Raw genomic sequence first — 22,971 nt, forward strand, 5'->3', positions numbered from 1 at the left:
CAGGTCCTGGAAGGGCAGGGAGATAGACAAATGCCTGATTCTGGCTGCACCAAAATTGCAAATTCTGCAGCAAATATGCTAATTTCTGTAGCATCTTGGGGGACCAGCCTAATTCTACGAACTCTAAATTGTGCCTCTTACAGGACTGATTTTTGGTAAATGGATCAGGGGGTACTCTCAGAGCTGTTGTTTTAGGATCCTGGCAGTCATCATTTGATTCAGAGTCTAAATCTTCTGAGTTGGAGAGAGGTGCATTTCCAGCCCTTAAGAGTAAAATAAGTATTCTCCATTATTTATATTTACTTAAGTAATTATATTGATTATTACAGTTTTTCTAATATTTGTTTGTAGGGAACAGACCTCTCTAGAGGAGGGAGAGATTCCTTGGCTACAGTACCATGAAGAAATTGAAAGTAGCAGTGATGAGGAAAATGATCCAGTTAGCCATTTTGTGCATCCAGGATTTTTCATGTTGGATGGGAACAACAACCTTGAGGATGACTCCAGTATGAGTGAAGACTTAGACATGGAGTGGAGGTATGCATCAGTACCTATTAACAATCTGTGCAAGAACCTATTAACAATTAGTTATTCTGTCATCTTGCACTTCATGGTATATTTAGGAGGCCACAAATTGAGCATCATTTCTCTGTTTAAACAAGCTGCTGATACTGCAGTTTCAGGCTTTTCTTGCAATATGTACTGTTTCTTCCAACAAGAAGACTAAGACATCGTGTCTTATTGATCAGGTTAAAATTTAAGGTAGTTCTGATACACCACATTTCAAATTGGGAATCCTGGAGATATAATTTTGGATTTGTTTCCAAACTAATAAATGCCCTCTATAAATCTTTCTTACGCACTTTTTTGATTACATAAATATTTGAATCTAGTTGAATGTTGAAGTATATATGATCTTAGTAATGTTTATGTTGCCATTACTACTTTGCAATTATAGGGATTTAGATCTACATTATAACCTTCTCTTATTTCTCTCTTCAGTGCTAGGCACGTAGAAGTCATTTTTATGATGCTCTTTTAACAAGTTTCTTCTTTATTTCGAAATATTGGAAAATACCTAGATAATTCAAGTAGGAGTAGAGAGAAGACTTTACCTCCGTACACCATTCATATGACTAATCCATATAATCTGATATCCACATTTTTAAAAGAACATTGAAAAAGTAGAGTGCAGAAAAGAGTATTAAAATTATTTGAGGGCTAGAGAAAATGCCATATAATGCAAGACTTAAGGAGTTCGATCAGTTTATCTTATCCAAAAGGAGCTGAGATATGGCTTGATTACAGTGTATCAGTAAGTTCTGGGGAGAAAATAATAGATGCCAAAGAGCTATTTAATCTAGCATAGAAAGGCTTTAAAAGAACCAGTGGCTGGATCTGAAGCCAAACTAATTGAAAATAAAAATTAGTATCCATTTCTCACAATGAGGGTAATTAACAAGTAGAACAAACTATCACAGGAAGTGGTGCATTTTTTATCTGTTGATGTCTAAATTGAGACTGGCTCAAGCGTATCTTCTAGGGATGCTAAAATACGTTTATTTTTGTAAACATGTAACCACTGAAAAATTTCAGTGGTTACACATTTTATATGCAAGGAGGCAGGTGGGGAGCTTTCCACAAACACCGGCTTTACCCTCCCTCCCCCATACTGCTCCTCTATCAGGAGGAAGCAGCTCCATGGGAGCTGGCACTCCTGGGGAGCCAGATCTAAAGCTGGCTCCCTATGTGTACCGGCTCCTGCCTGCCGCCCCCATCCTCCTGCGATGCTGTCTGTAACACAGAGGCAGCAGTGGGCAAGGGGGCAGTCGGTTTGGTGGGAGCCAGTACCCACAGGGAGCTGGCGTACCCACAGGGAGCTGGCGTGAAAGTCAGCTCTCCGTGTGTACTGGCTCCATTTGTCTCTCTCCCTCGCCCCCTCTCCCCCACCCACAGTGCTGCCTCTGTGGGATGCAGCAGCACAGGTGAGGAAGGGTGTAGAAGAGGTGCTGACACAGAGGTAGTGGGGGGGTGTATGTGTGTGTGCGTGCATGTAACTGTGAAGGTTATCTGATGCGTCCACGCATGTACACGGGTACATGTTAACATCCTAATTTCTTCCGGAAAGGCAACCAAACACAAGTTATGCTTGAGTGAAACACCCTTGTAATAAGCCCAATAAACTGTATCTGGATTCAATTCCATGGCCTGGGATGCATAGGAAATCAGATTAAGGCGAGGGAAAAAAAATTAGATCTAAACAGATTCATAGAGTTTCATGGAGAATCTGGTAACAGTCATAGGGTATGTGGTTTTGTGTTCAATTTTTTTAACCTGAGAATATCATCCAGTTTGTTATTGCAAAGTTTGTCTGAAGGATCACTTTGTGAGGAGGAGTCTGAAAAAATACAATTAATTTTCAGTCCTTTATTGAAAAGACAGCATGTTGAATTTTTCAAATAGTCTTCATTAAAAAATTACAAGTGTTCAACATGTGAAAAAACAGAATTTTAAGCAGAAATTTTACAAATCTGATCTCTTCAATAGTTCATTTTCCTTGTTCTGATGATGATGTAAGTACCTTGCAAGCAAGACAGGACACATTGTTTTGTCTGTCTGAACGTCTGTATGCAGAGACATGAAGCATAACATTTTCAAATGGTCTCACTCCTAACTGATTCACAGACATCTTCTAATTGACGTACATTATCCCAGTTGTTATGAACGCCTAAGTATTTTTATACATTCGTTCTAGCTGTGTCAGGTCTAGGATATTAGGGAGACAAGGAGGATGGGTTAATTTGTTTGTTTGTTTTGAATCAATGTCTTTGGTTCAGTAAAAATATATTACCTCACACACCTTGTCTCTCTCATTGGGGTTTGTTTGTTTTGTCTAACAAATGAAAGTCATTTTTAATTAAATATTATTAAAACAGCAGTTAAAATGCAGGCTCCATTTCCATTTTGTATTTTTGATATTTTCAGACTACTTGATGAATTTGGTGATGGCCTAGGAGTAGCTCAAGCCATTTCTTACGTGGATCCTCAGTTTCTCACGTATATGGCACTGGAGGAGCGCTTGGCACAGGCCATGGAGGTATTGAAATACTGTTTCTAAGATCTGTGTAAAATGAAAAACTGAGCATGTTAAATAACTAAAACGATGTCACTATGAACTGCAGACAAACTTAAAGGCGCCTAAAGGCAACGATTTTTTATTTTGTTTAGAGTACATTTAGAATAATTAGTCTGAAATCAAAAGGATGAAATTCAGTAAAGAAAAATGAAATGCACTACACATAAGAGAGAGAAATCCCACACAAATACAAAAATGGTAAATAATTGTTTAGGTGACAGAACTGCTGCATGCTATCGTGGACTGTTATAGTTTGTTGTCGCCCTTATCCCCAGTTTGGAAAAGAGTCCTCCTCACACCTTTGGTACTAGTCCCGAAAGACCAATGCTCTGAGAGGGAAGGGAGACCTGGGCCTCCCTCACTCCAGGTCTCAGCCGAGGACCCTAAGAACAGGTTCAATCGTTACCTGTTCGGCCGGTGGGGTCCATAACAAAACTCACCGGCCTGTGGGCAATATCCTGCCCCGTCCTGAACTGCTTCCTTCCCTCTCGTTGGCTTCCGTGGCTCCACTGCCCCTCTCATCCTTAGTCCTGCTGCCTCATCTGGCTTGGGATGCCACCTCTTCTCCTCCTTCTGGCTCTCTGTTCCCTCTTCCCTCTCCTGGGCCAGGATCCTCCCTTTTGAAAGCTGGTGCCCTCTCTTCAGGGGCCGGTGCCTCCATCCCCACCTGGAGTGGCAGGGCTGGGGCTTCCTGCTCATGCGCATGCCGCGGCTTCCAAGCAAGCCCGGCATAGCCACTTGCTCCCCGCCGTGCTGGAGCCAAGTGCGTGTTTAGTGCGGGGAGCAGGGGTTTTCCCTTCAAACCCCACCACCCCGTCACATGCACCAAAAATTGAATATGGGCCAGCAGTGTGAGACAATTGCAAAAACTCAAATATAATGCTAGGGTGTATTAACAGGCATGTTATATGTACTGTAAAAGTCCCATCTGCAGTGTTGCATCCAATTTTGGGCACTCAAACATAAAGATGTGGAAAAATAAGAAACTCCAGAGGAGACGTGCAAAACTGATACCTTGTTTAGAAAACCTGACTTTTAAGGAAAGGTTTAAAAAAATGTAGTATGTTTAGTCTGGAGAAAAAGATTGAAGAGGGACACGATGTGTCTTCATATATGCACAATGATTGATGGCGCTTCATGTCCAGGATGAGAAGTAATCAATTTAATCTGTAGCAGGGAAGATTTGGGTGAGATATTAGGGAATACTTTCAAATTCTAAGAGTAAGTCCTCAATTACCTTTTGTACCTCAGCAGCTGTATCTGAATTCTGAGCCAGCATGGGCTGTTGTTTGGCCAGGTTTGAAGCAAGCTACCAAGGGAGGTTGTAGAATCCCTGTGTCTGGAGGTTTTTCTTAAAGTTTTTGCATCCAGGTATTCCACTCAGGTATGTACTAGTCCAGCACACCAAAGCTAGAAAACTTGGTTAGCAGTACCTGTACAGGTGATATTCCTACCCCTGCCTGCCTCAGTTCCTTTTCATTGCCTGGAACTTGATTCAGAGCACTCATAATGGCTTTTATCTTATGTCTTGTTCCATAGTGCTATCTGTGCAGCTTTTCCTGTGTCCAGTTATGAGTTGAACTTTATTTGGTAGTACTCCTAGGTTTAGTTTACTAATAGTAATTCACCTGGTGTAGAGCCATTACTGAGATTAAAAACTTTCTGTGGAGTGGTGAAGGGAACCTGTATCGTGACCCCAGACTTGTTGGGGAAGGACATGTTAAAAAAATCTTCAAGTCATTCAGGAAGAGAAACACAGCTGGCCAGAAGCTTTTAATTTGAACCAGTACCTCTTCTGGAGCAGTCCATGAGTTCTGTTTCAGCAGTAGGGACCTCCACAGATTGTCGGACCCCTTACTGGGCATCTGACCATCTGAAAGAGTCTGCACCTGCAGAAAACGAAGAAATGGGGAATGGAAACGCATTATCCAGTCCCACAGTGCTTAGGGCTCACTTGTTCATAGATGTTGACTCCCAAGATCTGAAGAGATGGGATAGCCCACCTCCCCAAGTGGAGGGGAGATGACTTGAAAAATGATGACTGGAATGCTGATTACAGAAAGAGATTCACATTGACTGCCTGCTCAAAACAGAAGAAAGATAGACTGCCTAGGTGCAATTAGGACCAGAAGACCTTTTGCTTGACTTAAGCCCCTTTCTGGAGAAGTCCTGATTGATTTTTAATGGCATATTCTGACATGAAGAACTGCTGATGGCGATTGAAGTCTCTTTACTGCTGGAGTTACAAAATACCCAATGAGCACAATGTAGCTTTAGTGTTGTTAAAGGAATGTAATGTTTTGTCAGTTTTCTGAAAAAACAAAAATTGGCCATCGGAGGGTAAGTCCACAGTTACCCATCGGAGAGTAAGTCCTAAGTTACCTTTTGTATCTCCACAGCTTTATCAGAATTCTTAGCCATCATGGGCTGTTGTTTGGCTAGATTTGGATTTCTCTTCCAGGAGGGAAGAGACTGTCTCTCTTCCTCTGATTTTTCCCAGACAAAGATATCATAAAATATGACCAGGGCCATTCCAGAGCTAGGAAAGGTTTCTTCTCCCTTTTTAAGAGGTTTGCAGACCAGCACCATGATTCATGTGGTGCAGCTTCCTGTATTAGGCCACATATGCGATCCATATGTCCATAGAGGTTAGAGCAATTCATCCATAGCCCAATTATATTGATCACATTGCTCAATATTGTTTCAGTATTGGACATTTGCAAGGCAATTACCTTGCAGTGTTTACTTTTATCACACACTTTGGTATCTTGTCTGCATCTAAGTCAGATGCAAACTTTGGGAAGGTGGTCCTGTAATTGTTCTTAAAATAGACTCTGATCCTACATCCTACTGCTCATTTGGCTTGTGGGTCAACTGATCTGCCGCTACTTAAAGAATAAAAGAGAGTTTACTGGGTACCGAATAGCATTTTGATTAATACATTTGAATGATATAAAATGAACATGGCATACATTAAATTGATTAATAACTAGATAATTGCTAGGTCTCAATGTAATTATAAGTGGGAAGTCATCATCAAGCATCTGTTTCCCTGGGATCCCACAGGAATCAGTTCTTGATCCTCTGTTGAACCTTTTTATCAATATCCTGGAAAAAATATTAAATCATCTCTAATAAAGTTTACAGATGACACCCAGATTGGGGGAAGTGGTGAATGAAGAAGAGGACTGGTCTTGAACAGCCAGAATCACGTGATAAAATGGACACACGCAAATAATATGAGCTTTAATGGGAGTAAGTGTAAATATGTACATCTAGGAAAAAATTATAGAGCATACTTACAAGATGGAATACTATATCCAAGGAAGTAGTGACAGAAAAAGATTTGGAAGTCATGGTAGATAATCAGCTGAACATGAGCTCCAAGTGTGTCACTATGGCCAAAAGAGCCAGTATGACCCTAGGATGCATAAACAGGGGAATCTGAAGTAGGAATAGAGGCATTACTTTACTTCTGTATTTGGCACTGTTGTGTTTCCTATCCTAGTGTTCACAATTCCAGAAGGAAGTTAATACATTTCAGAGGGTTGAGGGAATAGCACCAGAATGATGAAAGGTTTAAAAAACAAAAATTCAAGGAGTTCTATCTATTTAGCTTAACATATTATGGGGTGACTTAATGCCAGTCAGTAAATATCTACATAGGGAACAAAATTACTTTGCTGTTCCTAATTAAGAGTCGATAATCAATGATACATTCATATACATACAGTTTAAACTATTCTGGGAATTTAGGCAAATTTGTTATATTCACAATCTGAGATGGACTCTGACCAGAAAGATATAAGAAAGTAGTAGAAGGCAAAACTATCCTGACTCCAATTAACCTGCAAAGAATCAGTTGAGGTTGTTAGCCTAATGGAGGTACCTGGACCCAATGAAGGCCCCACTCATACTATTTAAAAACTCTCCTTCCAATCTGTCTTGAGGGAAGGAGCTAGAGGACAGGCAGTGTTACCAGAGAATTTAGAAGTATAAATATCAACAAGCTACAGGGAAGGAAGCCCTTAGGTAAGGGCGAAGGAGGTGTGAATGAGGGAATCATGGGAAAGTGGCCCAGGGAATTGTATCGGTAAAGATGCATTAACAAGAGTGTTGTGAGCAAGGCATGAGAAATCATTCTTCTGCTCTACTCTGCGCTGATTAGGGATGTTAAGGAGTAGTTGACTATCCGATAAGCAAATGCTTATCAGATAGTCAGTTGCCTAATCGACTAGTCAATCCCCCCCCCCTTTTGCTGCCTCTATCAGATAGACACAGCAAGGGGGTGCGGAGGAAGGGATATTTCAAAGCGCCAGCGCTGCAAAGCTAAGCCATGCATTAGCTGTGCGGGGCTGCCCATTTAAAATACCAAAGCGCACGGAGCCTGGGGTTAGATAGGGATTCCCCAGCTGACTGCAGGGCATGCAGCTGGTGTGTCAGTGGGGGACTCTGAGTCCCTCACTGGCTCCATGGCTTTGAAATGCACAAGAGCCCCAGGTGAAAGACTCTTGTACATTTCAAAGCAGGCACCGCACCAGCCCTGGCTGCATGCAGAGTTCTGCATTCCAGTGGAGGCTCTTGTACATTTCAAAGGAAGAATGCAGAAGTGCCTGTTGAGTAGTCAATGGAAATTCTATCGACTACTCGACTAGTCAGTTAATTACAATTTAACATCCTTAGAGCTGATTAGATCTCAATTGGAATAGTGTGTCCAATTATGGCACAACATTTCAAGGAAGATGTGGAGAAATTGGAGAAGGTCCAGAGAAGAGTAACAAAAATGATGAAAGGTCTAGAAAACATGAGGGAAGACTTATGAGGGAAGACTGAAAGAATTGGGCTTGTTTAGTGTAGAAAAGAGAAGACTGAGTGAGGACATGATAGCAATTTTCAAGTGAAATGCTGTTACAAGGAGGAGGGAGAAAAATTGTTCTCCTTGGCCTCTGAGGATAGGACACGAAGCAATGGGCTTAAATTACAGCAAGGGAGGTTTAGGTTGGACATTAGGAAAAACTTCCTAACTGTCAGGGTAGTAAAACACTGGAATAAATTGCTTAGGGATCTTGTGGAATCTATCACTGGAGATATTTAAGGGCAGGTTAGACTAACACCTGATAGGGATGATCTAGATAGTGCTTGGTCCTGCTGTGAGGACAGGGGACTGGACTTGATGATCTGTTGAGGTCCCGTCCAGTGCTATGTTTTTGTGATTCTGTGAAGGGAAAACACTGCCAACACCTGCTGCCATTAGGGTCCTTGGGATAGAACCTACAGTACAGGGTGGGCCTGGGTTTCCTCCAGTCCCCAATTCACTATAGGAAAATGCCCCTGAGAAGGAAGACAGACTGCTGGTGGGATAGGAAGTTGAACTGCTCCGATTAACCCTCAAGGGGCAACAAACTGTGAATTTTCTCACCAGCTCCCTTTCTGGCCTATGATAAAAGAGGCTCAGTAGGCTTTGACCATTAATGCTAGAGAGAGAGGGGTTAGGTTAAGGGTCATAGCAAGCCCCTGAGGCAAATGTAATCCACAGTCTTAATTACCTTGCTCTAGTAGACAATTATATGTATAAATCATGATCATAAAAAATTGGATGAGATGGAGCTTGATTAAAGGTTAAATGTTAGAGGTCAGGATGAGACCTAATGTGAGAATATCCCACACTTGCCTGCTGTGGGCTTCTTCGCTTTTGCAGGATGGGGGGCAGCTGATGCTGGTCACTGTCAAACAGGATACGGAGTTACAAAGACTGAGTCTCACCCAGTATAGCAATTCGTGTGGTCCTAGGTACCTCAACTTTATATTCTACAAAATAAGTGCATAAGTGGTGCTTTTAGATGTGCAATGTACTGTTGTAAAATAATTACTGTAGTGAGTACTTGGTATGTGATCCTGTAGAGCAGGAGCAATATCATTTGAGTATCGATCCATTAATTCAAAGGGTTGAACTCAATAGACTTCTTGATTTGTAATCCACATTGAGTCATAATACCAAGGAGAATGTTTTAAATCTTTAGAGCTCACTCCTTAATTTATTGATCATGGAGCTCTTCAGTTCTCTCCTGGGTATATCATGGCAGGAGATCTGAGAAATGAAAAACCCAGGACCCCTTCATGACTATTCTTCACATCATTTCATCAGGGAGCAGAGGTTGTAACTCCCTTTATATCAGCAGTGATTTTGTTCCCATGCCATCCTGAGAGCCACTGGAAATTAGGATCATACAAACAAGTCATACCTGTGCATCTGCTTCAGGCCCTCTACTGCTCAGCTCCACCCAGGTCCTTGACACCTGATCTCAGTTGGAGACAAATTGTCAGGGCTTTGCACAAACATTGTTCTTTAAGGGGTATCCCCTAATGTATAGGGAGCTGCAGAATAGTTAATAGCTACCTTAACTTTCCATCAGTGTTTTTCTTGTGTGTGTGGTATGAGAGAGAAGTGCATCTCCCCCTCCTAACTTAGTCAGTCTTTTGCCTAGTCAGAGGTTTTCTTTTTACCAGGGTTGGGGGTTTGGGACTGGGGAACAGAGGTAACTTGAATTGCTACTTTGCTCAAAAATAGGGGGAGCCTGCATGTAGAGGGAAAATCCTTCATGTTGATTATATTTGCCAGATGATCTTGTTGTATCTGTAATTGTATTCATTTGCCAGATGATCTTAATACCTGACCCAGAAGTCTGGGGATGTTGAGTCTACAAAAAATTGTCTGTAGTACTGGTGTGCAACAGATTTAAGCTCTTCTGTCAGGGGAGAAAAAGTATGAGCCCTTTAAAGGCAATCCTTGTGGGGCTGAATGCATGGTTGACTAAGAGCGCTGCTATGATTATGGTAGTATCCTTGGGAGCTGTGTTCAGCATTCTGTCCATTTAGTAAATCATGGATGACTGTAAACAAGTTCTTATTTAGTCTGAGAGCGACACAAGTCCTATCTAGTCAATTTGGATATCTGACAAAAGGGAAAGACAATTCCCTTAGACTGTATCAGTGTTTAAAATTAGGTTTAAAATTAGGTCTCGGTTGTCTGAAACCTTATGGCAAACAAAAGAGCCTGGTACAATTGATTTTTGTCAGCATTACAGAAATGCCCAATAGGGTGTGTCAGCAGCATAGAGGTCTTTAATAACTGGTTGACACTTTTAGGGCACGTACATTACTTCTCTGTTTCTTCAAATACCCCATTGTGAGATTTTATTTTTCTCATGTATAAATTCAAGTACCTCTTTAAAGATATGGACTCTATGCTTCTGGGTACACCAAGTTAGCAATCCTGTATTATGTTGCCAATTTTGACATAATGTATGTGTTGATACAATACAGGTTAAACCTTTGTGGTCCAGGACTCTCTGGTCCAGCATTGTTTCTGGAATACAGTGGCAGAGGTTGCCGGCAGCTGGGAGTAGAGCACAGTCAACAGGGCCAGCAGGGCTGCTGAGCCTGAGAGACACCAGAGCCCACAGCTGGCTGGGCAGAGAAGCCAGCGGGGCTGTGGAGGTAGCGGGGCTGCCCTGGTTGACGGAATTCGTGGGGCCACAGAGTCCACAGCCCATGGGGCTGCTGTGAGAGCCAGCAATGGCCACTGCAAGGGCTGCTGTTGCAGCTGGGGGGTTGGGGGCAGCAGTGCTAGGTGACTGGGGAGAGGACCCCAGCAGGAAGACTGTTCCCTACTTTTCCACTCCCTGACAGGTCCAGCAAACTCCCTTGTTCCAAGACCTGTAAGGTCTCAACGGTGCCAGACCAGGGAAGTCCTACCTGTACCATATTCACGGAGCCTCTACAATAGTCAGGGTTCAGACTACCCTCGCTAAAATATCAACACCTTTTTCTAGTTTTATGTTATCAGGGACATCAGGATTGTTCTGCATCTACAAGCAAGTCTAGAACTAATGTAAATGCATCTCCTGAAGGAGGAAAAAATAGCTTATAAGCTATTAAATAGCTTATTGGAGAGCTGATACGTTTGAAACTTGCCATTTTATCTATTGCACTTTCTCTAGTCAGTGTTCTCTTTATTGTTACCAGCATACTTCTAGGTGTTGCCATATTTATGATTCTTTGTTTTCAATAATTCCATAATCACATTCTTTGCCTATTTTCACTAATTTCATAATCTTGTCCTAATTTTATTAATGCCAAGAATCAACAGTACATGTGCAATATTTGCCTGCCAAGCTGGAACAAAGATGGCTTTCACTATCAAAGGAAGCAAACTTTCACACATAATTAACATCAGTACAGAGAACCTGATTTATTATAAACATGATTATAAAGTGGTGTAAGGAAAAAACAAAACACAACAATTTCTGCATTCTGATTAATAACTGAGCCTAATAAAAATTAGTGATTTTGAGTCCTAGTATACACTTACGCCTTTGCATTAAACATTTTATGATGTAAAGAATAGCTGTCCATGCAAATCACTTGTAAAACTGTATTGACATATCCAGTTAAGATTTGTATTTTCAGTAATCATGAAAGGGAAACCATAGGAGTCATATTTTTAAAGATCTTTTCTTTAAATTCTGTGACTTGATTCAGTGCACTTCTGCCCATCTCTGTCCTTCTAAGAGCTGCTTCCTTTTAATATGGCTAATGTTAGTGCCTCTTCCTCTCCAAACTTAAATCCAGGATGCAATTTGAAAAAAAATATTGCCAATTTCTGGTTATTCAGCTGTATTTGCTTCTTTTATTGGATTGAACACCTGGCATATATCCAGGATTGTAATTTGCTACCATCTTTTCTTCTTCGAGTGATGTCCCCATGGGTGCTCCACTGTAGGTGCTGGGCTTTCCCTGGCACCGTAGGACAGAGATGTTCAAAGCTGTACCCCATGTGTGGCAGGGCATCTCGCGGCATTTGCAATCTCCCATGCTGCGCGATCTGGTCCCAACCAGTTCCTCTTCCACCGCCTCAGGCTGCAGACAGAGCAGATCTTCTCTCCTTGTTATCCATTGTTTGTGAGACAAAACTGTTAAATTCTTCAACTTACCTTTAGTTAATACCTGTACGGTTTTCTTCTCCTTTAAAAAAAATTATCTTCTTAATAGCTTGTTCGATCTTTTCTACGGCTAAGTTCCCGTTCTCCCCTTACCAAGTTATCCATTGTTGTATATACTTAAAAAAAAAAAAAAAAAAAAAAAAAACACAAAGAAAAGAAGTTTTTCATTCTTGGCTAAAATGCCTGGGTCCCTGGGTTTTGAAAAATGCTTCCTATGTCATGATGCCATGCTGGCCTTGGACCTCTGTGAGGCATGTATCCACTGCCTGGGAGAGAGCCACATGCCGCAGAAATGCATGTATTGCTCTAAGCTAACGGCTAGGGCTTGCCACGATCGTGAAATGCGGCTGAGGATGTTTTTAATTGACAAAGTCGTTCAGCCCCAGGGATCATCCTCACCGCTGAGCACAAGTCAACAGCCGCAAAAGAGGAGTGCCTTCTCCCCAACTCGGGCACCCCCAAAGAAGTCCAAGCCATCCGCAACCAGATCGCTGCCCTTGACATCTCAGGGCAAGCCTAGCTCAGGAGTGAAGTCAGCCGCTTCCTCCACCAGTGCTCGACCTTCCTCTAAAGTTCCCAAAAGGACAGAATTGTCTGGAACATCGAGCCACTTAGCTGCTGCTTGCACAACGGCGGCACCGACAGTTTTGGCACTGCAGCCATCAGCACTGTCCGCGGTGACGGAACCACAAGCACAGTTGTCACTGACCAGAGCTCCTCTAGCACCAGAGCTGGACTCGGCACCGACTCGGGCACGGGAGCAAACAAACTGGACGCTGGCACGGGAGCTCATGGAACTGGGCCCAGCGTGAGACCACATGGCACCGTCTACAGCACGGAACCGAGAGCCGCTAACTCCTCTGCAGCACTGTCGGCATGCGGCCCTGATGCATAACGAAAACGGGATGCACTGTCTCAGCCTCATTACCCCACACACACACACACACACACACACACACACACACACACACACACACACACACCCCTCAGTGCTGGAACACACGGCACCGGCTTCAGCACGCCCAGCACCCTTGGCACCGAAGACATGGGCACCGGCTAAAGCATGGGCGCAGACTCATCACCTCCGTAGCCCATCGCCGCCTTTAGCATTCTCGCCAGCTCCATCTAGTAGGAGATCTCCATGGCTTTCCCGGTGATAGGTTACCATCACCGTTCCTAATGTCTCCAAGGGCTCCCAGAAAAGACTCTCATTGTTTCTCTGCATCACCATCACTTCTTCCCAAACAATCTTTTTCTCCGTCTCAGTCTCCGTCACTTCATTCTTGTAAATCCTATTCCAGACATGATTATCCCAGGTACCACCCCTATAGGCGCTCTCCATCATGGTCCTCACACCATCATCAGGACAGCCGTGACTATTATTGACATCGCAGGGACTACTCACCTCATTACCATCATTCCCACTATTCGCCCACATCCCCACTGAGATCCACGACGGGCTATTCATCCTCCAGCACTCTCCACACTCAACTCCTGAATTCTCAGAACAAGATCCGTCTCCCGCCCATCCTCCCCCTTCTGATCCAGGGTCAGATGCAATTGAATACAGCGGATGCACAGACACCAGAAGCGTCCCCAACGGATCAGTCTTCCTCACCGATGAGGCTGTTATACCTGGTGATGTTTCTCCACCAGACAATGTGAGGCAATTTCAAGACCTTTTTAAAAGAGTTGTGGCATCACAACAAATACAATTACAATCACAAGAAATTAAAGAAAAACAGAATTGCCTGTTAAAAAATTTACAAACAACCCAGAGCGCCAAACTAGCTATACATCTGGATGAGGCAATATTAGAGGTGGCAAATGAATTGTGGCAGACACCTGCTTCGACCCTCTCAAGTAACAAGCACGCCGATAAGAAGTACTTTGTCCCCCCCAGGGGCTCCGAGTTCTTGTTTTTTCACCTATAACCTAACTCCCTTGTGGTTGATGTGGCCCATCAAAGGGCAAAGCCGCCTCAATATAAAACTAGTGCATCAGACAAGAAGGTGAAAAGACTTGATATATTTGGTAGAAAGGTCTACACTTCTTTGAGACTATTCCTAAGGATAGCGAATTACCTTGTTCACCTATCCAACCATAATTTTGACAATTATACTAAATTGACTCCATTAATGGAAGCGTTGCCAGAGTCCAAAAGGTCGCATCTTAAATCCATCGTCCAGGAGGGTTATGCATCTACACGAGCAAGTCTACAAATGGCGATGGATGTTGCCGACACCGTAGCTGTTACTGTGGTTGAGAGACGGGCCACTTTCCTGCAGTCAGCTGGAGTTCCTAGAGAGTTACAAACAAAAGTAGAAGATTTACCCTTTGATAAAGACAAATTATTTGGTGAGTAGACCGATTCTGTGCTACATTCCAGTAAGGACTCTAGAACAACACTTAGATTACTAGGAATGTACACCCCACCATTCAGAAGAAATTATACTCCCATTTCAAAGATGTTATGATTACTTTCATACAAGACAGCAGTGGCAGCATCAGCCATGACAATTTGATCAACCACGTCACCCCCAATGTCCGAGACCTCTGAGACATAGGAATCTGGCCAACCGTGTGCAAACTCAATCGAGTAACAAGCAGCACATTTGACGTGTTAGTCGAGAGCAGGCAGACAATCCCACCAAACCTCCATATGTTTCACCACCAGCTGAAGCCTTTCTACCATCAATGGCTCAACATTACCACCAACAGATGGGTTCCAGAAATAATTCGGTCAGGATACGCTGTCCCATTCCTATCTCTACGTCCCACAAACCCACCATCTCCATCCCTTTTCAGGGACTCATCTCACAAGGACTTATTACACACCAAGATTATTCACTTACTTCATATCGGTGCCATAGAAAAGGTTCCTCCTCAATTCCAAGGGAGAGGGTTTTACTCCCGCTACTTTCTGGTTCAAAAGAAAACTGGTGGATGGAGACCTATATTGGACCTCCAACAACTAAACACATACTTCCACAAGCAATGCTTCAAGATGGTGACCTTGGTCTCTATACTCCCCACTCTGGAGTGGGGCGATTTGTTTGCTGCTCTCGACCTCAAGGACGCTTATTTTCACATAACAATTCATACCGCCCACAGGAAATTTCTATGATTCACAGTTGGTACAGATCACTTTCAGTACCGAGTCTTGCCCTTCGGCCTTGCGTCAGCGCCCAGGGTCTTCACAAAGACATTAGCAGTGGTTGCTGTGCATCTTCAATGCAAGGGGGTGATAATATACCCTTACATAGACGATTGCCTTCTGAAAGCAGGCTCGTCAAGGGAAGCATCAGAAATGCTGCAACTTATAATCGAAACCTTCCTTCTCTTGGGCTTCCTTATCAACAATGACAAATCCATTCTTCAACCAACCCAAAATATAGAATTCATAGGGGCTCGTCTGGACTCCATTTCCGCAAGAGCTTACCTGAATGCCGACAGATTTCAAGCAATACAAACACTGCTGGACAGTGTACTACATAAATTGTCAAGGCGGTGCATGACCCCACTCACTCTACAGAGAGTCAACCCGATTATGGAATTGGTGCATTGCCAACAGCATAGCCCTTGTGACATCCTACTTACCTGGCATCACCAACACAATAGCAGATTCCCTCAGCAGGAATTTCGCAATAGACCACAAATGGGAGATGCACCAAGGAGTCTTTCATTCCATATCTCGGCAATGGGGCACTCTTCAAGTAGACCTATTCGCCACCAATACCAACAAAAAGTGTCTCCGCTACTGCTCCAGAGCCGGTCTCGGCCCCAATTCTCTGGGAGACGCCTTCCTACACGACTGGGGGGAGGGGTCCCCTCATGTACGCTTTCCCACCTACACCTCATCTCCAAAGTCCTCAAAAAGATCAAAATAGACAAAGCAACCATGATATTAATAGCACCTGTGTGGGCATGCCAACATTGGTATCCATTCCTCCTACAACTACCCTCCATACCATCTCCCGTTAATTCCAAACCTCCTCACTCAGGAGCAAAGCTCTCTTCTGCACCCACAGTTACACTCCCTGCACCTTGCAGCATGGTACCTAGTTGGCTAAACGCTTCTGAAACCCTTTGCTCTGACCAAATAAAGAACATTCCCATTCACAGCAGAAAGCACAACACACAATCTACTTACCTTGCAAAGTGGACACGATTTACTTCTTGATGCTCTCAGCAACGTGTGGATACTCAGACATCTCCCATCCATGTTATCCTGGACTATATAATGCACCTGAAAAGGAATGGACTGGCCTTAGCATCTCTTAGAGTTCATCTTGCGGCACTCACAGCCTTTCGCCATCCGATTGATGGCGTGTCGGTGTTTTCCCACCCTCTCCCTAAGAGATTCCTGAAGGGCCTAATGAACATAGATCCACCCACACGGCCTCCCCCTCCTTTGTGGAATCTAGACTTGGTCCTTTGGGCTCTTACAGCACCACCCTTTGAGCCTCTAGCTACGATTCCTCTTTAGACCCTCACAATGAAGTTGGTCTTCCTCATAACCATCACCTCTGTGTGATGAGTGAGTGAGATTTCAGCTCTTATGGCAGTACCTCCATATACCATACTTCAACAGAGACGGTGTGATCCTCAGACATCACCCCAGCATTCATCCCTAAGGTGTCCTCAGAATTCCACCTTAATGAACCAGTGGTGCAACCCACTTTCTTCCCGAAACCTCATGCATCGCCACATGAGACACTCTTCCAACCACTTGACGTCTGTAGGGCTCTAGCCTTTTACATAGAATGCACAAAGACCCTTAGGAAAATGGATAGGTTAATAATCTCCCTTGCTGAATGCCCTTGACTTCACAGTGTATTTCCAACATTTCCTGCATCACCCAATGCTATGCTGCACGAAATGTGCCACTCGCAAAGCACCCTAGAGCCCATTCTACAAGGGCAGTAGCTACCTCCACCGCTTTCTTAAAAGTTGTACCTCTTTCTGATATTTGTAGGGCAGCCACTTGGGCCTCTCACGGCATGTTTGTCAAACACTATGCCATTCAGTGCAGGTGGCTTCCGGATACTTCTGTGGCATCTGCTGTCCTTTCTTCCATTAATAAATAGGAGCCTCCAATCCCCACCTTCCTTTCCATGGGTGGGTACTGCTACTCAGTCACATACAGTGGAGCATCCACGGGGACATCACTCGAAGAAGAAAGCAAAGTTACTCACCTCAGTGCAGTAACTGTTGTTCTTCGAGATGTGTATCCCCGTGGTTGCTCCACTACCCACCGGCCTCCCTGCTTCGGAGTCTGTTTCTCTTTATTGCAGATCCTGAGGCGGGTCAGAGGAACTGATTGGGACCGGATCGTGCAGCATGGGAGACTGCAAACACCGCGAGACGCCATGTCGCGCATGCACAGTCCGGTCAGGTACAGCTTGGAACATCTCTGTCCCGCGGCGCCAGGGCAAACCCAGCACCTACAGTGGAGCACCCATGGGGACACGCATCTCGAAGAACGACAGTTATTGAACCTATGTGAGTAACTTCACTTTCCAAAAGAACAGACTTACCACATTGGTTTACTGAAGGAGGGAAATGTTTAATCTGTGATCTAACCATCATTAGATATGTTACATTCCAGACCCTATACTCTGTAGCTATACTGGGAAGATTTCTGATCAATAGAGCATCATATGTATTTCTGCAGATTTACTACATTCAGAAGTACAGAATATTTTCCAGGCAGTTCACGTTTTCAGAAATAGTTGAAATTGGTGAGGATAGCAAAATAGCAAAAACAAACATAAAACAAACAAAAAAATCCATTCATCTAAATTATTTGATTGTACCGGAATCAAAATATGTACTCCAGATGGATCACATCTGCTCCCAATTTCAAGATAGTTACAAACAGTGGCTAGAAAACAGCAAAAATTATCCAACATTGCTTTTTTTTTAAATTTGGAAACATTTTGTTTGTACCTACTTGAACTTGAAAAAGAAACTAACTAAAACCTGTGTCACACAGGCTACATCTACACTGTGGAGCTATTTCTGATACCTCCGGTATCCCAAAATAGCTATTCCGCATCTTAAGAGCAAGCCTGTTACATCAAAATATAATGGTCTCACTATTCCAATATTCCCTGTAAACCTCATTGCACGAGGGTTAAGGAATGTTTTGGAATAGCACTTTATTTTGAAACTACCTCAAAATAAACTACTCAATTTGAATAGTTTATTTCAAGATAAGGGTGTTGTGTAGACACACCCAAAGAGGATGGCGTATGTTCAGGAATCATCTGGATTTTGATCTGCTAAGGTCTCCCTGTTTGAGTGTAGCCTTATTTAGAAACAGGAAATATATTTTAAAATCTGTTACAAATAGTTCTAGAAAATAGATCTAATGTGATTTGGCTGACTAGTGTTACCTGAACTAAGGCAAGGTACCTAGGATAGGACATTGTGGAACAGGTGTGTCCCCATCCCATGTTGACCAGGCACACACTGCTAGAAATGTTCTTGATGCTGTTTTCGAACCAAGTTTAAATGATTCCTTATCATGCTTTTAGGTTATTGTAGATAGAGCCTTTAAATGGTGCACCATGCAACTGGAAAATCGAAAAGTATAAAACAATTTTAAAAACCAACTTGGAACAGAGAATGACTTCTATTTTCAAAATACTGACAATGGTACAAAGGTTCTCTTTCCTATTTAATATCACTGTCATAATGCCCACAAACATTCCAGCCCTGGAAATACATTTTTCTGAAAAAATAACCTGTTAGGTTAGCTTGATCTGGGATACAAACTGTTAAGATTCCTGTACTCCCCTTCACTAACCTGACTCTTTCCAAATTCAGGTAACAAACATGTTCATAGAAATGACATATCACCATTTACAGGTATCAGTAATTTGAGTACCTACAGATAGGGAACTTGGGAAATACTTTAAATAGGGGATAGCAAATATCATTTTGTTCTTTAGCTTTAAAAGGCAGCCTGTCTGCTTCCTGTCAGAATACAATGATGTGTCCAGGAGGTTCACAGTATGGCAGCATTTTGCACGTCGGTTTGATGTGTTCTCAGAGCCTAACTACTGACCTGAAATACTATGTACCAATTTTTGATAATTGAGGAACTGATAGTTTGAATATATTATCAATAAAATCCTATCTGTCTTATGATGGTGTAATGGATTCTTTCAGTGTTACTGATTTATTTAAACCCTCCTTCCTCAATCTACCCAAAATTTCTCATGTTTCATTAGCTAGAGATCTTTCGCTTATGACAATATAACTTTTATCTAAATCGTCTAAAGCTCAGAAGTTACTTAGAAAATCTCTCTACCTAGCAAAACCAATTTGCTATAGCTAAGTAGCACCTGAAAGGGTCATAAACCTGTAGTGCTGCAAAAATCCAAGTTTATCTCACTCTGGAAAAGCGGGAGACTGAACTGCCACAATTAAGCACAATTCTATTAATTTTTCCCCCTTAAATTGGTAGATTAGTTAATTGTTTGTTAATAGGTTCCAGAATTGTATTTAATGTCAAAAAAAGCTCTGCTTCTGTGTCTAGACAACTTAATAATATAAACAATTTGTGGTAATTTTATACCTGTTCTCTAATTAAGATATAGAACAAATTCTGGTTTCCACTTGTTTCAGAGTAAAAGATAGGTTGCAGACCTGGGTAGGAGGATGAGTGCAGAAACCTGGCTGGAAGCCTGTGGACAGGAGGTGTAAAGAAAGCTTTAAAATAAGCAATAATTAGGAAATGTGCAAGTCAGGGGAAGTAGATGCTTGAGGTTGATTCCCAGGTGCTCTCATTAACTGTTTTTAATAACATCCGCTACTAAATTTCTTGGGACTACTTCATTGGGGCGTGTAGGGAAGCATCAAATGAATTGTAATCCATTCCTCCTTCCTTCTCCCCTGCCATATTTCACATTTTTATTTTCATGGTTTTCCAAATGTTTTGTCCCCTTTTTTCTTTTTGTTATTTTCCATCTTAAAATTGTTATAAATACCGCATTTAAAGATTTCAACTTTTTTTTCTGATTAGCAGTCAAAGATATTATCATTTAGAGGAACATAGTTTAAACCAATTCTAACCCTATAGAACATTGAAATAGGTTCTGTAAACTCTCCCTATGTAAAGATTGAGATGGACGCTCAAAATAAATCCAAATATAATCCAACATACTAGTGCTTTAGTGTTTTCAGAGCTTTCCCCTTTAGTATTTCACATTAATTAGTAATTATACTCCTGTAGATTTCAGGAAAAATGTCTCTAAATAAACCCTAGTACTAATATTTAAATCTGATAAATGTTGTGTACATTAGAATACATACATAAATGGTGTTTGCCAAAAACTTCAATGCCGTGTGTGTGTGTGTGTGTGTGTGTGTGTGTGTGTGTGTGTGTGTGTGTGTTTTGAAGTGGCATTTTTAGCTGTTCCGTTTTAATTACTTTTGTTAGGTCCATCCTACAATTGAAGTCTATCATGTTTGGATCACAAGTAGTTGTGGGGGAGGCTGGTTGCGGGGTTTTTGTTGTTGTTGTACTATGGCTCTTCTTACCATCTAGTGTGCACCTTATGGAATAATAGTTGTTGTTTTGCCTCAGTTTGCTGATGTCTTGGAATTTGAAGAATTTGCCATTTGACCTAAATGTTTATGCAAATCTAAACCAGTTCTTCTGTTTTTGATGGATTTTGAAAGGTATTAAATTGATGCCTCGTCTCAGACTTCTTATTTTAAATACTAGCCCTACGTTTCTTAAAGTGTGTTCCACAGCACACCGGTATGCCATGAGGCAGTATGCCAATTCTGCTCCCTAGACCCCTGCAGAGCCCGTAGACAGCTCCCACTGTGGCTTGCCTCCTCTCCCCCGCATCCTCTGCAGGACAGCCCCGTCCCACAGGGCCTCCCGTGCTGCGCCGCCGCCTCCTCCATGTGTACAGGTGGCAGCTTTTACAGTGGCTGCCGCTGCTGCTGCTGCTGGGAGGGGGAGGAGTGACTGGAGCTGAGGAGCCGCTCTCGGATCTCAGCGTTTTAAAACTGCTGCCTGCAGGGAACCTGGCTCAGGCTCCGCTGCCGTCCCCCCTCCCCCCACCACCACAACCACCTGGGACGCGCTCTGGTTCTGCTGCCCCCCGCCGCCACCTGTGGTGCGCTCGGGCTCTGCTGCTCTCTTTCCCCTGCGCTCCTCCCCAGCCTGTTGGAGAAGTGGCAGAGTTTAATCTGGTGGGGACGGTCGGGGTTTCTACTGTCCCTTCTGCCCACCCTGCCAGTGAGAAGCCTGGCCTGGTGCTGTAACTGCGCTGGGTTCCACATGGCATGGGAGGAGGGGAACTGAGACACATGCACACAGGCATATGCTCTCTGGAGGCTTTCCCTGCAGGGTGCCAAGCTAGGTAAGCGTGCACTGACCCCCATACCCAAACCCCCCTCACTCCCCTCCCCCTGCCAAAACCCCGCATTCCCAGCTTACTCTGACACCTGCCCCAAGTCTCCTCCTGCACCCTCCCTCCTGGCCAGACACATGACCTTATTTAGCATTTGTTTATTATTATCCTTTCTTTTTTGTGGTCTATGTTTTCAGACTGTTGTTAGGGCAGTCTTTTTGTTTGTTTGACTTCATACTAGACATGCATATTCCAGCATCTGACAACCTTAACTTTGAATCTGTCCAAATGCCATTTTAGTACATTAGTGTGCTGTGCTTAAAAGTAAAATATACTTTTTTTGAGTAGTTAGTGCTTACATATTTTGTCATAAGCTGGACGGCTTTTTAGTGATGCTGTATATGTCTGGGTGGAAGAATCAAGGAGCTATAGCGTAATAGGGCTTAGCTCGTTTTGGTTTTTTGTGTTTGAATGTTTGTCATATGGAACGTATACAGAAATGTTTGTGTTAATACATGTTGATATTTATTTCTCAATAAGAATCTCTTTTTAAAGAAAGAATATTATAATAATTGACAATACTAGGCATTAAAAGCCATGTGATACCAGTTGAATAAAATATTTGTAGCCAGATTCACACACCTGCTTGTGCCACACAGGCTCCATGGAAAAAGGAGTATGTGTGGTGTGTGAGCTCCTGCATATCGCTTTGCCCCACAAGGAATGTAATAAGGGAGCTTTGATATAGCTACGTGATCCACAGCTGCCAAAATAGTTTTTGGGGCAAATGGTAACTAATAAGTGAGCGCATAGCCAAAAAGTTGCAAAACTTCTTGCGTTTCTTGAGTCGTTCTGAAATGCCACTCATCTCCATAAAAGTCTAGATCAGTACTACTCAACTTTAGAAGCCCCGGGGGCCACAATGATATTCACAGCACATGCTGGGGGCCGCAACTTAAGTGTGGTCACGTATATATGGAAATATCTTCTTTCACACTGATGGGCATGAATACAAAAATTAAGGCAACTACACAACACACAGGCCCCATTTAAGCCAGTTCTGCTGATATTAATAAAATGCAATATTTACCTGATTTCTACCCTGTGACTTAATGAGCATTGACAGTCCAGGAATTTAACTACTAAAACGCATATCAACAGATTGACTACTTTTTTGTTTTAGATCCCACCCATGGGCCTCGTGTTGAGCCCCATGTAAACCCAAACCACACCGTGGGCCACAAACAAACAAGCTGCGGGCCTCATGTGGCCCACGGGCCGTGTGTTGAGTAGCCCTGGTCTAGATGTATTCTGTTCTGCTTTCCTCCTGAAAACTTGTATTGTGGCTGATACATAGGCAAGCCCATTACTAGCCTTAGTTTCTACTTTGCAGTTTGGGACTATGCTGTAGTTGAAACCAGGAAATTTGTTATCATGCCATTGGCACTACTTT

At 42.9% G+C, this 22,971-nt stretch overlaps 1 protein-coding gene across 10 annotated transcripts in view; it reads left to right on the top strand.

Annotated features, from left to right (window-relative positions):
* Positions 1–22,971, top strand: part of PJA2 (praja ring finger ubiquitin ligase 2) — a 74,749-nt gene that overhangs the window by 46,716 nt on the left and 5,062 nt on the right. For all 10 annotated transcript variants that reach the window (XM_075932036.2, XM_075932038.2, XM_075932035.2 and 7 more), the window contains 2 exons: positions 352–537; positions 2,986–3,097. In XM_075932036.2, coding sequence (XP_075788151.2) covers positions 352–537; positions 2,986–3,097 — 298 coding nt within the window. The remainder of the gene's footprint in view (positions 1–351; positions 538–2,985; positions 3,098–22,971) is intronic.

The sequence above is a fragment of the Pelodiscus sinensis genome, chromosome 6 (genome assembly GCF_052426305.1).
Source record: "Pelodiscus sinensis isolate ZL-2025 chromosome 6, ASM5242630v1, whole genome shotgun sequence".
NCBI lineage: Eukaryota > Metazoa > Chordata > Testudines > Trionychidae > Pelodiscus > Pelodiscus sinensis.